This window comes from Ptychodera flava, chromosome 13 (genome assembly GCF_041260155.1).
Source record: "Ptychodera flava strain L36383 chromosome 13, AS_Pfla_20210202, whole genome shotgun sequence".
In the NCBI taxonomy this organism is placed as follows: Eukaryota; Metazoa; Hemichordata; class Enteropneusta; family Ptychoderidae; genus Ptychodera; species Ptychodera flava.
The window spans coordinates 26274803-26289753 of NC_091940.1; the positions used below are offsets into that span (position 1 = coordinate 26274803).

Here is a 14951-nt window from a genome sequence, read left to right on the forward strand (position 1 = left end):
GCACTAATACTACTGTTTATCTTTGTCAGTCATGTCCATATAGTTTCCATATTACTTTGCACTGTTTTATCATGTACGATGACCTATCGCCGCCACCAACCTAATAAAACCCAATAACTTGAAATGTGTTTTTTTATTACCTTAAAAAGGGCACCATGAATGCATTTTGAAATACATAGCAAATAACGCAAAAATTGTAGATTCGCTGGTATTTGCTATTTTTAATTACAGTCTGTAATTGCAATTACAATATATTAAAAGTGGCGACTCACCGGGCACCTGAAGGCTACCTTCCGACTGCTTGACTTCATGATGTCCCTGATATCTCCTTTCAGCTCCTAACGGTCATCATTCTACATAAGAAATCAAAATAAACATCCCAAACAATTTGAACTTGTACGCATCAAATAAAATTATAATCGATTCTATACTATTAAGTAAAAGTGCCACAACAGTGTCAACAATTTCGATCTAGGGCGCGCATGAACTGCGAATCACTGGCACCATCATGGTGTCATATTGCGCCAACTGAAAATGTTGTCGATCGTTTCACACGAGAGCAAAGGTACGAGAATTCGTTCTTACACTAAAAATGTACTAAGTTATCATCAGATATTTTGTTTATATGATAATTTTTCCGGCTTTACCTCTTATTCGCACAGGCACTTGTACTATATTGTAAATAAACAAGGAAATCAATAAACTTGAATAACACCACCTTATAATTTTTTCTGGTCTCGTATAAATGATACCCAAATCGTTGGTGCGTCAGTATAGAAGGTGAAGGGGTGTCCACAACTTCGCTAGCCATCGTGGGATTTTATTAGAGCCTGACCCTCTCACGTTGATTACGTCCATGGTTAGAGATAACTACGCCGACCTAACTATAGCCGCGCGGATTTGACGATGGGTTATCGGCACAGGCATTTCGTGTTTCAATGTGGGCTTCGCAGAAAAAAGGACGGTATGACACAATTTTGCCCTCCGGACCGTCAACCCCATACAGTATGACGTTTTACGGTTTATTAAAGGGTCTTTGACAATTGCTAGATACTCTTTGTATTTAATGACTAAATTTCAAACTTGTGAATCGGGATTCACTCACTAGAGCAGCCTGAGAGGCTGTGCGTAAGAAGTTTTTTGGTAAAAATAGAACTAAAGCATGTATCAAACTTGGACGTTGAACGTCAAAGGTGTATCTATTGGTCGATGCTGGTTATTTGACCGTATGCTCTGAGGCGTCGAATATTATTGATCTTATTCACAGGGCAAAGCCGTTTCATACGTTCACCCTTTTACCTTAATTTTCTATACATCCAGCAGATTGGCGCTCCCATACTTGGGTATATACGTTCAACCAATTGTAGCGGACGTTATAAGTCATTAGTACGTTGGTAGTGTATTCATACGTCACATATTAGCTATAGCCAATTGTTTGTTGTCCACGGTTTCAATAACCAACATTCAGCAAGCCCGTGTTCCAAAATATCAAAACCATTAAAGTTGTGAGAAGTACCAACAAGAGAATTTTCTCTTGTCTAGAATACATCTCCAATTCAGTAATTACAAAATCAGTTTTATGTCGGTTATATACTATGTATATTTTTTCCATATACAAAGTAGGGTACAAACTATGGCATATATACCTATATACACAGACACATTAGACTGAGACGCACTGTCAAACAGATAGTCTGACACAGTCGAGCAGATAGACTCTTGCGCACGTACACACACAATACATGTACATGAATATTGCAATCCTCTTAAATATCTACAGATATCGCGAGCTTCACTTTTACAAAATGATTTTATTCGTGCAGTAGAGCTTTACTTACGCTTAATGGATATACTTTCACAGAATGGTGACACAGAAAACGGCATAGTTTTTCGAAAATCGAATTTCGAAAATTTTATTTTCTCCCGTAGAGTTAACGCAGGGATGACGGACATTTTTAATTTCAAATATCAGTAAATGTCGGGTAATTTGTTTCTCTCGTACCAAAATTTGCATGGCGACCCCTATTTTTATTCTTGATTTGGTAAGAGCATGACTGAAAGTTTCATTGAGAAAAAGTTTGTGTAAAAGTTTAAATCTTTTACTTTCGAGGCGCATACTACCTTAAACGACGGTCACAATCATAGTGGAGGGACTCTGGTTGAACACTGAAGTGGGTAAATTCAAAGAGACACGACACACAACTATGACATCCCAGACAGGGTAACCTGTCATGAAATTGTTCAATTCATGGTTTCACTTAATCTTACCGATCGTAAAACAAGCGCCGATAGGCAGAGAGTACGTTTTACGATATCTATTATTGTGCAGACGACAATATATGTTCTGATTCACCCGCCCATAGAACCAGGCATACCTGCGTAATGGTTATGCGGCTTGACAGCGAGTAAAGCATGCCTGCACTTTGCTCTATGACATGGATGACCCTTCGTGTCTCCTCTCCTCCATATTTGAAAGTACCGCACCTTTCTGTTTATTTCGTTCATCTTTTTTCAACCCTTTCTTTGCAGATTTATCGACGTCTTGCGCGGCCCCAGCAATCATCGACTCAACAATCACACTTTTACATTTGTTCAATTCAGTGGGCGTTACCATAAAAATAGGTAAGCTTTGAAAAGTACATTTAAGGTCAGCTTATAGATAGTAAGATGTTCTCACTCTAGCGGTGGGAGAGTTTCACGTCTTGTTGACAAAAGACTATGAGTTTGATAGTAAAATGGTATATAGTGCAGAATCCGAGATACATCCATATGTTCTCCCTTCATATTGATTAATTCTAGATATGACTAATGAAACAAAGCTCATTTGATATGCTTTACATACACAAATACTGATTATCGCGCTTCGGGCATTAGTTGTGACCCAAGACTACGAATTTTCGAAGCTACACGTTACCAAACCAAACGAATATGAATTCAAAGCGTTGTCAGCGAAATATTTCGACATCCCCGCAAAGAAAATAAAATCGTACAAGAACAATAATTATATGAATCTTCCAGTGCAAACATCATCAAACAAAATGAAAATTAGAAATTAAATCATAAATGGTTGAATATTTCGCCCTAGGTATTCCCAGAAAAAGGGTTCGTTAGATTAACAAGAGCAAGCAAAAACATTTTACGAAAACGTATGATAAAAACAAAAAGTGAAGGGGGCGCTACGGCAACGTAGCTGCTAGTATTCTATCGTTTCCGATGATTAGTTTGATGTTCAGTTGATTGTTGAATTTATGTTGTAAAATTACAGCCCAGATTTAAAAAAATAAGGCCACTTCTATTTAGTAATGAGAGATTTTGCATTGTCTGTTTCACAATATAGAATCTTTTCTGCCGTGTTAAGGAGTCAATCGAGGCCCTGTGCATCGTATCTCTGCAACGCAATCCATGGTAACGCCTAAACAAACACACAGCGTATACATGTGGCGGATCTCCCTGCCTAGTCTGATCCATTGACAGTGAAAGAGATCCACGTTGTTGCACGATAGGGACGCGGCTCTGAGGGACTCGATATTGCTGTTTCTTGCCAGATTACCTTAAAACTACCGTGAATTATTTCTGTCTGGTAGGTTACAATCTCAAAGGATTTGAGTGCAGAAACACAGGTGAGTGAATCCCCTCTTTTAACGTACCAAAAGGTAGAACATTAACACACTGAAGGTCCCGACTTTCGTCGACGATGAGTAGAATCAATCGTGTTTCCTTGGTGATCTCCATCACAGCTCGACACCAGTGTGGTTATATAAAGTGTTTCGCGTTTCTACTCTCAACTATCCGCGTCACCTTAGCGACAGCATCACCAAAAACCAAAGGCATTCTTCATCATCGAATTAGACTACTTAATATGTTTCAACTGCTGAGCAGTAACGTTTGCGGTATAATCGATCCCTGCGTAAAATGATGCGAACAAAGCCCCGGACATTCTGATAAATGGCCGTATCATGGAAATTCGAGGCCTATGTGCAGTCTGATACGCTCATTTACCTCGATACATAGTCACGACTCGTTTAATGTTGTCCCCAGCATCAGTAGACGCCGTGATTCGGACTCTGAACGCTCCGGAGATACGTTGTTTTCATACATAGTCAGAATAAATCGATGCTGAAGAAATTTCTCTTTTTTTATCGATTTATTTGATACGTGTATATATTCACGGTGTTTGGTGTCCTTCAATCTGACAGAATCTGTTCGTGACTTAGAATAATGCGTACTCAGATTGTGTTGCAACTGAAGCTGTTGTGAGCAAATCCAGGCTGCTGACAAACTAACGTGCCTTTCATTTACAGCTGTAACGTTACAAGCTAAGCCTGTTCGGAATCATAAGTTTCACTGCAATCGCGTTTAAAATTCATCTAAAGTAAAAGTGAAATAAACGTCTAAATGCAAATTCTGCCTTCGTCTATAAGGAAATTATCAAAAGCGAAACAGTATTGTAGTTATCGTCTTATACCGCTCACGTTGCCATGGCGAAGGTCGACACGGAGGGCATCTTTCAAAGCGAGGGAATACGAAAATTCACCCTCTCTGGCCCCAGTGATCACAAATGTCACATCATGAATGAGAGTGGTTCCCGCAATCCCACAGGTAACTTGATGGATGTGTTCGCCGCATCTACGGTGTTGTTGATCTTTACATCTAGCAACAGAGAGAAAATCGGTCAACCTTAAAAAAAAACATGCAGTAGAATTTTTGTTACTGAAAAAAATAACATAGTAAATGTGATTAGAATGTCGCATGCAGTGGAACATAAATTCCGGCTTGTAAATGGTCAGAGATACGAAACTACTCAATCTCACGTTTAATTGATTCGAAATATGATTAATAAAGGGGTAAAAATGACCAAGTGTCATCATACTTCAGTCAGAGAGAAAGCATCACAAAAATCCCCGGTGTCGTTTAACTGAGTGTTTTCACGATTGGAACTAATTTGGGATAATTGGATGGTAAAGTAATGTCTTTAAAATCTGCAAATGTAAGCTAATCTGCTTTTCTTTTTACGTTACACTCTTGTTTTTATGAGTAATTTGTAATATTGAGACATTCAGCTATAGGGCACCCAAGACTTTTGAGAAATTTGAAAAATATCAAGATCCAATTATCCCAAAATAGTGTTCTGTGTTCACCGCTCATCGTGAATATTCGCCACAACGTATGGGAAATAACAACGATTTTAAGAGATGGATAATAAGTTTTTCACAAGCGGGGGACACAATTCTATAGATTGTGTATTTTTACGGACAAAAAATTTTCTGTTTTTAGTCGAGCAAGTTCAGCGGAAGGCACGGATAATTGCAGCAATTTCGAGTAAACTTTTCGCAGTCCGCCTAAACTTTCCAGCTGTCTGAAACGGCGGGGTTTGGTAATTTCTGTCGTAAAGTACTCTGTTCACCCATAAGATCCTAAAAACGGAGGGATTTTCTTTTTTAAGGGTCTATGATTCACCTTTTCGTGTGTGTTGTACTTCCAATAAGGACCCTGTTATACTAGTATTTTCATTCGCGTTGTATACAGTTGACAGGTGTTTAAAATTGTTTGCATCGTGTCTAGGTGTTCAGCCTGGCATTGCGCTCATGATGGCAAATAACCTCTTCACAATGATTCACTGTTAGAGATATGTTACATAAATTCCCATATACATGAGATCTGTCCCTCTCCTCTCTCTCTCTCTCTCTCTCTCTCTCTCTCTCTCTCTCTCTCTCTCTCTCTCTCTCTCTCTGTCCGAAATTTAAGGAGTCTTACGATATAGTCAAGGGATCCAAAATTTAAATGGAAAAAGCTGAAGGGTTCATCAAGTCACCCATAATATTTTACCACACATAGATTATCAGCGATGGACATATTTTGCATGAAATTTTCACATGAAAAATTTGTGAGACTGTAAAAGGGCATATACTCCTGTGTATAACTTGGTGTTCAACACAAATCAGTGAAACAATCAAAAACTGCGCACTGGTTGCTTCAAAATGGTTCTTCCGAATGTCTCTATCGTGTGTATGTTTTCAATACATAGCACAGTCATCCAATTTGATCTCAGTGAAATGAATAGACGGGGCGTTACGCACGACCTCGGCTGCCTCGGACTTCGACGTGTTTGACGCAGGCGCGACCCGAAATATATACGCTGGACAATTCATAGACGAAATAAACAAATTCGGCTTATTCATTAGAGTGCGACGGATCTAAAATCATTGTTGTCGCGATTCGAGATGTTATAGGTTATATTGATTGTTTATCTCCTTCGGTAAGATCAAGACAGGGTGACCGTCCCTAGAGAAGTGATTGCTTAGCGCCTTGGCAACAACTGAAATAGAACCAGGTGCAACTTACATTAACGATAAAGGCGAAAAAACCAATCGCTCGTTCCATAAAAGCCATTCAATTGAAAAGACTACGCCCAATGAACACAATTAAAGCGAAGATGACATAAAGAAAAACAGGCAACGACTGTCAGTGAGTCCAAACAATTTTATCGACGGCTTGCATAGAATAAGGGTCAGAAGTTTACATTCACAATAAAACATTTGAAGACGCTTAAAAAGGACGCTGTCAGTTTTGCCCTCGGATAGGTCAGATGAACGTAAGAAAACACGTGCTTCCAAAGACAGAGTTTTAAACCTTTGCTTGAACTTTTCTAAGGAAACATTTAACCTTTGTCGTGTTGTCGTTCACAGAAATTTAAAATGGCCTCTTTGCCGCGTGAACTTTGTGGGGAAAACTTAAAAAAAAATACAATATCAAGACGGCGATAACTTAAACAATTTACTTCAAAAGAGTCCTACGTATGTAGCATTTCTTACTGTTTTCGTTAAAAAAAAAAAAAAACCCGGAACATTTACAAGTGAGAACTTGACGGAAAACTTAACGACACGGTAGCTGTAACCTTTGATGATATCACACATCGTGTTCAATGTCAACTTCAGTTTGATGTTCTACTACCAAAAGCATGTTGACCTACACAATATTCAACTTGTCAACTCAGCCTGTACACGTGTAAACTGCATTGTTATTGTTGACAAGAATTTTAGTCAAGACTTACAATTCAAATATAAACAATGACACGGACTCTGTGAGAAACGCCGTGTTGACAAAAATGGCTGTTCAAACATGCTTTTGGAAGTAGAACAAGAAACTGTAGTTGACATATATAACAAAAAAGTAAAAAGAAATCATCAAAACTTACAGATACTGTCCATAAAAGCATGCCCAAAAGTGCATGATTTATTTTAAACTCACATGTTTTTTCCGACACGGTAGATAAATCGTTACAATGAGCGGCTACTCGTCCTATCCAAGTCCCCCAGCTCCGATGTCAAGAAATCAGGAGAAGAGCGAACTGCAAGTTCTAAATCAAAGGTTCGGTGACTACATCAAAAAGGTTGAAGACGCCAGAAAACAAGCAGTCAGGTGAGAATCCATGCCGATCTTGATTTATCCACTGACCCTGGAAAAAGAGAATCCTTGGTTGATCCAGTTATCGAGCTTGAGTTGTAAAACCAAATAGATTTAATGATAAAGACATTAAACAATCATTAATATTATTTTTTGTGTACACGTTTAGGTATGAACACACACACACATACACACATATTATATATAGAGAGAAAAATAACTGTGTATACATATATACGTATGTGTTTACATACTCAAATAGTTGTGTACATGAGTATATTCATCTCATACATACATACATACATACATACATACATACATACATACATACATACATACATACATACATACATACATACATACATTCTTTAATCATTTGTGTTGTTTTAGGTTGATTCGTCTTCCCTCCTGAATGCAATCAAAAACTTGGAAAACGAAATCGGCGTCATCAAGAATCTGTACGAGCAAGAACTTGAGAAATTGAGGAGAGATGGGGTGCAAGCAGTGGCCATTGAGAAACAGAAGAATGATGCGGAGTTGAAGAAGCTTGCTGCCGCGGTTGCAGAACTACAGCAAAGGTAATGGGCCACGTGCTAGCTGTAATGCCAGACAAAGTTATAGTAAAAATAGTCGGCCGAATCAATCAATCAATCAATCAATTAATCAATCATTTTATCAATCTATCTATCTATCTATCTATCTAGCTAGCTAGCTAGAGCTAGCTGCCTAGCTGTCTGCATACATCTTTAAACCCACTAATTCACTAATGCAATCCACACCATTCCTCCACCAAACGAGCAATGAAGTACACGAATGGGTACATAGATACATACATACATAGATTCATAGATACATAATACATACATACATACATACATACATACATACATACATACATACATACATACATTCATACATACATACATACATACATACATACATACATACATACATACATACATACATACATACATACATACATACATGCATGCATGCATGCATGCATGCATGCATGCAGACAGACAGACAGACAGACAGACAGACAGACAGACAGACAGACAGACAGACAGACAGACAGACAGACAGACAGACAGACAGACAGACAGACATGAAGGCTAAAACCGCAAAAAAACCTGCTAAACTATATCATATAGGAGAAATATTTGACAGATGTAACCTATCACTTCAGACCAAAAAGTAACGCAGATATATTGACTTCTCCGATGTTTACAAAACTTCACTTTCCGGATTTCAAGCTGTAGTGTTATTACGACCGTCGGACAAAGGATGAAACCGTCAGTTTTCATAATGTGATTCTTGTCTCTCTATGGAATTACCGTTGTTTTGATATTGACCATGAAATAATGTACTTTTGACGACTTCACCTAACTGTCCGCAGACTGAACGCAGAGCAACAAAACACCGAGCGCTCCAAGATGAAATTGCCAGACTGAGACAGCAGCTGGCAAACAAAGACCAGGCCCTGAACCAGGCGGCGGCGGCTAACAACGACCTGGCGAGACAGTTGGACAACGCTAAGAAGGAGAACGAAGCACTGAAACGAAACTACCAGGATGTTGCCGGGAAATCTGACAAGGACAACAAAGCCCTGGCCAACGCGCAGGAGGCCCTGGTAAACCTTCAGAAGAAGTCTGACTTCGAAAAGAAACTGCGTGATGAGGTAAGAGCTCAGAAAATAACCTTTTAAATTCATCTTGTGTGACTGTTCCAGTAATGAAGTGGTGAGCCAAGCGTCGGAACAATAAAGATAATTGCTGATAGCAATCTCCATCACTAAAGATTATATTCGCCTGTTTTCAAAGTCTTTTTCGCATTACAGTTAACTTAAATCTTGTCGGCGTGAAAAGGAATGACCATGTATTTCAATGTGATTTATAAGAAAGACTTTCAAATGTATTTTCTGTGAAAAATAAGAATTTAATTTTCCGACACACAACTTTAAAAATCACAATCACTTATCCCCTTCTCTTCGTCGCCAATAGCCTGACCGTGATTGCAACAAGAACGAGAGAGTGTCTGTGTTGCGAATAACTTCTTGTGAATCGTTCTAACACGTCAGGAAATCGCAGAATTAAAGAGCCGCCTCGATGACAAGGGGAAGCAAATATTGCAGCTGGAGGCCAGGTTGAGAGAGAGTGCCCAGAAAGAGAGCAACCTGCCGGAAATGCTGGCCAGAGTGCGCAACGCAGCTGCCGCTGAACTCGAAAAGTACAAACAGGAGTCTCAAGCTGACTACGCCAAGAATGTAAGTTTGTCAGGATGCCGTATATGATGGTTTTCTATCGACCTTAACTTTTTATATGAGAGATAGGGTTGGGGAGCCGTGGAAGATAAGATAAGCATATCCACAGTCACGGATACTTAAGTCTGCGCTGACAGACAATGAGAAAGAGACGACGGGATGACGCATCTGTAGGAAGATTACTGGCAAAAATTAAACAAACTCAACGAGAATAGCAGGTAAATCATGCTAAATAAACCGATACCGCATCTGTTCCTCTCACCTTAAAGGTGATGTTATCGTCATATTTTTGGTATCTCTTCCACTTTGTACAGTTGAATGATCTGAAAAACCAAATGGGAAAGGACGCCTCCAACGTTGCTAAACTGGCAGAGGAAAACAAGAAGCTTGCAGCAGCTCTTGAAGATGAAAGGCGCGAAAACCTCGCTCTTAAAAATAAGGTGAGTCGAAGTGTAAATTATGAATGCCTTTGACTTTCACTGTCTGTAGATGTACACTAGGCGCATCCAGTAGTTTACAGTTGGGGAAGTTTAACTTCTGGCAAACTGTGACAACTTAAGCTATTTCACTATTACATGTAAAAGAGCTCGCTGCTTTCCATTGATGCGATTCCACTGTATCGCGTGCACTTTTCAGTTGCTTTATCAACGTTAGCGCCACCTACTAGAACTTGTTGATATCTTTGTTTATTGCCTTTGCTCTATTTGTACATTACAGTGACTGTCTTCTTCCCCTTCAAAAGTTACAAATAAAAATCCTTACTAGAGCCCTTTTGTTGACAGTAACATTGTATTTTTAGATAATGTGTTTTATTTGCATAGCCAGTACTTTGTGTTTCAACATACATTAGGGAGAAGATGAAGAAGAAGAAAAAGAAGATGTGATTATTATCTAAAACAAAACTAGTGAAAATATTCTCAAAAGTTAATCCATTGTATCTTTAATGATCTTTCGATTGTCAGAGATCGTTCGTATGTTTTATCAAGGAGACTCTGATACCTGATAACAGAAGAGCGTGTCAACATGATTGGAAATAAGAGAAGGTTATTTGTACGGGAGTTCAACCGGTCATACATAATGAAGTGGGGTCAACAACTTCTGTGATTTTTTATTCGGCAGAAAAGATATGAGAGAATATCAGCATACGCCCTCAACGGCAGTAGCACGATTATCCTTGAAAGTTGCAATCGTGTGATGATAAGTTAGTGTTTTGTGTCTCTTTGTTATGAATTATTCGTGTAAGGGACTGGACACAAATTACAGGGGGGGCGGTGTTTTTTGGGGGTGGGTCGCCATTTTTCGCGCAAGCATTTTTGAAGGGTCATAAAATTTTGTGCAAGCCTATGGGGGAGGGTCACCTTTTTTATGCATCAAAGCTGAAATTGCATGTGCACGTATTAAAGAATATGGAATACTGAAAAAAGAAAACATACCTCCTGGCACTTTCATTTTCTGTCATTTCCATTTTCGGCGCGCCCTTCGGGCGCAAGTGTAAGGGTATAATAAGCAATGTATTGATGATCCAAGCAGCCACATTGATTTAAGTTGTCATGATTTCTACTTATCCAACTCCTCTATTGTACATATAAACTGTCCCCTATAATGACGCTTTAAATAACAATTTGGGAGATCACTTATTTGATATCATTCTCCCATTGACAATACATTGGGTATAGGTCGGTGTCAAATGTTCATGAAGCTGTATGTATATTTTTCATTTTTTGAGGACATTGACAGAATACAAACTATTCAGAATAGTGCAAAATGTCATCAATAACACCTGGAAGCTTCAGGTCGAACAACTTTTGAATAACAATTTAGGATCAGATAACCTATGAGTTATTTGTAGTTTCCTCTTAGCCTACAATGTATAGTGAATCAACATTTCGGTGAAATTCCAAAATCAAATTTCTTGCACAACCATGGACTTGAAATCACTCTAGTCTAATTATAAATGCACAGATCTACTAGTTTTGTAGTGGAAAACAAATATTCATAGTTTCATCATAGGTTGCCATGCGTAATGAATGGACATTTAAGTGAAATTCCAAAATCAAATTTCTTGCACAACCATTGACTTGAAAGCACTGTTGTCTAATCTTGAACATTAATACTGATAATAAGGTATACATAAATGCACAGATTTAACTAGTTTTGTATTGGAATAAAAATATTCATAGTTTCATCATATGCTGCCATGCATAGTGAATGGACATTTCAGTGAAATTCCAAAAACAAATTTCTTGCACAACCATTGACTTGAAACCACTGTAGTCTAGTCATGGACATTAATACTAATAATTAGGTGTACATAAATGCACAGATTTACCTAGTTTTGTATTGGGAAAAAATATTCATAGTTTCATTATAGGCCTGCCATGCATAGTGAATCGACATTATCGATGAAATCTAAGAATTACATTTTTTGTACATGCATGCGCTTTTTATCTGCCACTTCAAGCAAAGTACATTTACATGAATTATAACACACATATGATTTGATATTTTTTGGACAAAGCGTTATATTGGTCGCATTTTGCCTTCCTTTTTGGAGGGGGACTTCAAAAGTATAGCAAGTCAGAAGGAGGTCTTGAACGCATTGCGGGTTTGTTTGGGGGGTATTGAGTAACAGGGGAGGGTCACTTATTTTCATGCACGGATAAGGGGAGGGTCACTAATTTTTGTGCATGAACTTTTGAAGGGTCATTATTTTTGACGCAGCGGTGTTTCGAAAAACACCGCCCCCCCCTGTAATTTATGTCCAGTCCCTAACATCCTCCTTCCCTAGTAATGTAATAGGCCAAAACCTACCAGCAGTATTTTCATGATCTCTGCAATGTATCTTCATCACTTTAAACCTAGATACAAGCTCTGGAAAATGACAACAGCAAGCTGGCTGATCTGCTGGCCCAGGAACGACAGAAGTCCTCTGTTCACATACGGGCACTCGAAGACAAAATCAATGACCTCCAGAACAAACTCATCGCCAAGCTCCAACAGGAGGACAACGGTAGAGAACCACCGATAAGGGCCGAGATCGAGTCGCTGAAAGTGCTTGTCGAAGACGCGGAAAATAAGTGAGTGGTCAAAAACGTCACTGCATCATGAAGTCAATCATCCGTTTGGAAATTCTTTCAATTACTACAGTAATACGCGCCTTGAAACTTAAAGATCTCCACTGTTGCTTTAAACTTTGCTAAACTAAACTTTCACCCATTCGCTTTCAAAATTAAGAAGAAAAAATTGTGGGGTGGTTACCGCGCAAATTCGGTACCAGAGAAACAACTTTCCTTCACTGAACGAAACTTAAGATTCAAGCGTGGCCGCAATCCCTGTGTTAATTCTATGAATATTTTTGTCACAAAAATAATACGGTGAAGATTTCAAGTGTCAAAGTGAGCCCTCATCATCGATATACCAGAAAAGTATGGTAAAAATTTGAGTTCTAATATCAGCTCCTAAGGCGCATTCCACCATAATTATCAATTTATATGGTATAATGTGTGGGTGGTCACATCCTGTATCGTGCTGTTATTTCGACAAAGTCTGGTACAACTTGGTCTCATGGCGCTGAGTATCCGTATACGTAACATAGCAATAGAGTGAATGATACATACTCATACATATTCATGACTCATTTTTTACTGATAATCCGACGTCATCTTTAATATGCATTCCTTTTATCGCAAGAATGAGGGTGCTCGTAAGCACAGCTTTGTCGAAACATTAAACCCTTTGAGTGCTGTAATTGTCGCCACCAAACATTTAGTGCAACATTTTTTTCCGATATTTATGAATTTTCGAAATTGTTTTGATAATTTTGGATCAAATGGTTATCACATTTCATTGGCTACAGTTTGTTATCAAAATTTTGACAAAAATCTGCAAATATTGACTGGAGTGTAGTTTCTAAAGGAGACAAAAATTGACTTTGGTGCTCAAAGGGTTAACACTATATTGACATATTTCATTGCGCTATAAACCTTAAAGTGGTACTATGGTTTAAAAAAGTGTTGACTTCACAGGATGACCAAGCCGACAGCAGCATCACCAAACACCTTCGCAATGTCACGAACACCAGCATACGGAGGCAGAACAAGCCCCGGCAAGTACATGAACACTACCGGCTTGTCAACCAGCCTCACATCGTCCGGTAAGTGAGCAGAGCATGTCTGAAGAGAACGTTGACTTTCTTGTCTCTCATCTGTCGTTTCTACAAGAATTGAACTGAATAAGTCCTTCAGTGATAATAAGCAACAGTTTATGAAGAAAATTCCCGGAGTTAAGAGTGACCTCGACAAGAAAAACAAAACTTGTATTTAGTGTTACTAATACATTCCCTATAGTGAATGTGGGACGGGATACATGTAACTATATTTTCGTTCTAGCATAAAGATGACTTTCGCGACCGAGATGGAAACATTTAGCGAGAAATTATAGTTTTCGTGTTTATGTGAATCTGGCTGATTCATTTATTTTTTTATTTTTTATAGTCGGAAGACTCGACAAGGATTATTACTCTACCCTGGTCAAGGATTCGCAAAGACGAGAGAACGAAAAACAGCAGCTTGTTCCCTCGGATTTCCAGCAAGACAATCTACCGTACAAGCTATGGTTACAAGTGATGAGGTAAATATCCATACCAAAGCGGTTAAGTACAATGACGACAGTGGTAGTGACGACGCACAAGATCGATTTGGTACAGTCCCGGCAAACCGTTTTGTTTCTTTCTAATTTCCAATGCTGTCGACCACTCGGTTCTTAGAGACGCGTCCGTTCCAAAGAACCCTGTGCAGCTGGTCGTGCACAGCAAGAACATCGATCATAGAAATACAAAGCAAGACACATGCACTTACAGACAAGATAAGGCGCTGGACGTCGTAACAGACAGACAGACAGACAGACAGACAGATAGACGCAAAGAAAGAGAATGGCACATAATATTACATAAAGGCAGTTTCAAAAGAAGATTGGTTTTGTGAGGAAAACATTCATACGTTGTGAATAACATGCATACGGTGGCTGCATTTAACGTTCAATCACAATTTTCAAAATAATAATTAGCCGTTCAGGCTACGACCATGAACAGAGTAGAATAGAAGCAAAGACAAAAAATTAAAAGGAAGATGGATACAAACATTACAAACGGGTCAGGTAAAGATGACACATACGAACAACATCATGCCTAATCAACGCCAGAGGGCCGTAACGCATGTACGCGCAGATATGCTATTTCAAGCTGGAAATTCACCGCTCCCTAAACTGCTGATGTTCAAGTTCGAAT

At 38.8% G+C, this 14951-nt stretch overlaps 3 protein-coding genes across 4 annotated transcripts in view; all 3 read left to right on the top strand.

Moving 5' to 3' along the window:
* LOC139148009 (uncharacterized) overlaps nucleotides 1-14951 on the top strand; it is a 497920-nt gene that overhangs the window by 131770 nt on the left and 351199 nt on the right. The window lies entirely within an intron of this gene.
* Nucleotides 2450-14951, top strand: part of LOC139148011 (retrograde protein of 51 kDa-like) — a 119981-nt gene continuing 107479 nt past the window's right edge. For both annotated transcript variants that reach the window (XR_011555850.1, XM_070719267.1), the window contains exons 1-10: nucleotides 2450-2622; nucleotides 3338-3620; nucleotides 7270-7419; nucleotides 7795-7982; nucleotides 8804-9085; nucleotides 9485-9670; nucleotides 9982-10107; nucleotides 12530-12744; nucleotides 13693-13820; nucleotides 14161-14296. Coding sequence is in view for 1 of the 2 variants with exons in the window: in XM_070719267.1 (XP_070575368.1) it covers nucleotides 9590-9670; nucleotides 9982-10107; nucleotides 12530-12744; nucleotides 13693-13820; nucleotides 14161-14296 (686 nt within the window). In the remaining variant the exon portion in view is untranslated. The remainder of the gene's footprint in view (nucleotides 2623-3337; nucleotides 3621-7269; nucleotides 7420-7794; nucleotides 7983-8803; nucleotides 9086-9484; nucleotides 9671-9981; nucleotides 10108-12529; nucleotides 12745-13692; nucleotides 13821-14160; nucleotides 14297-14951) is intronic.
* Nucleotides 7283-9476, top strand: LOC139148530 (cytotardin-like). The gene is made up of 4 exons (XM_070720019.1): nucleotides 7283-7414; nucleotides 7795-7982; nucleotides 8815-9085; nucleotides 9408-9476. Exons 1-4 carry the CDS (start codon nucleotides 7283-7285, stop codon nucleotides 9474-9476), a joined length of 660 nt encoding a protein of 219 aa, XP_070576120.1.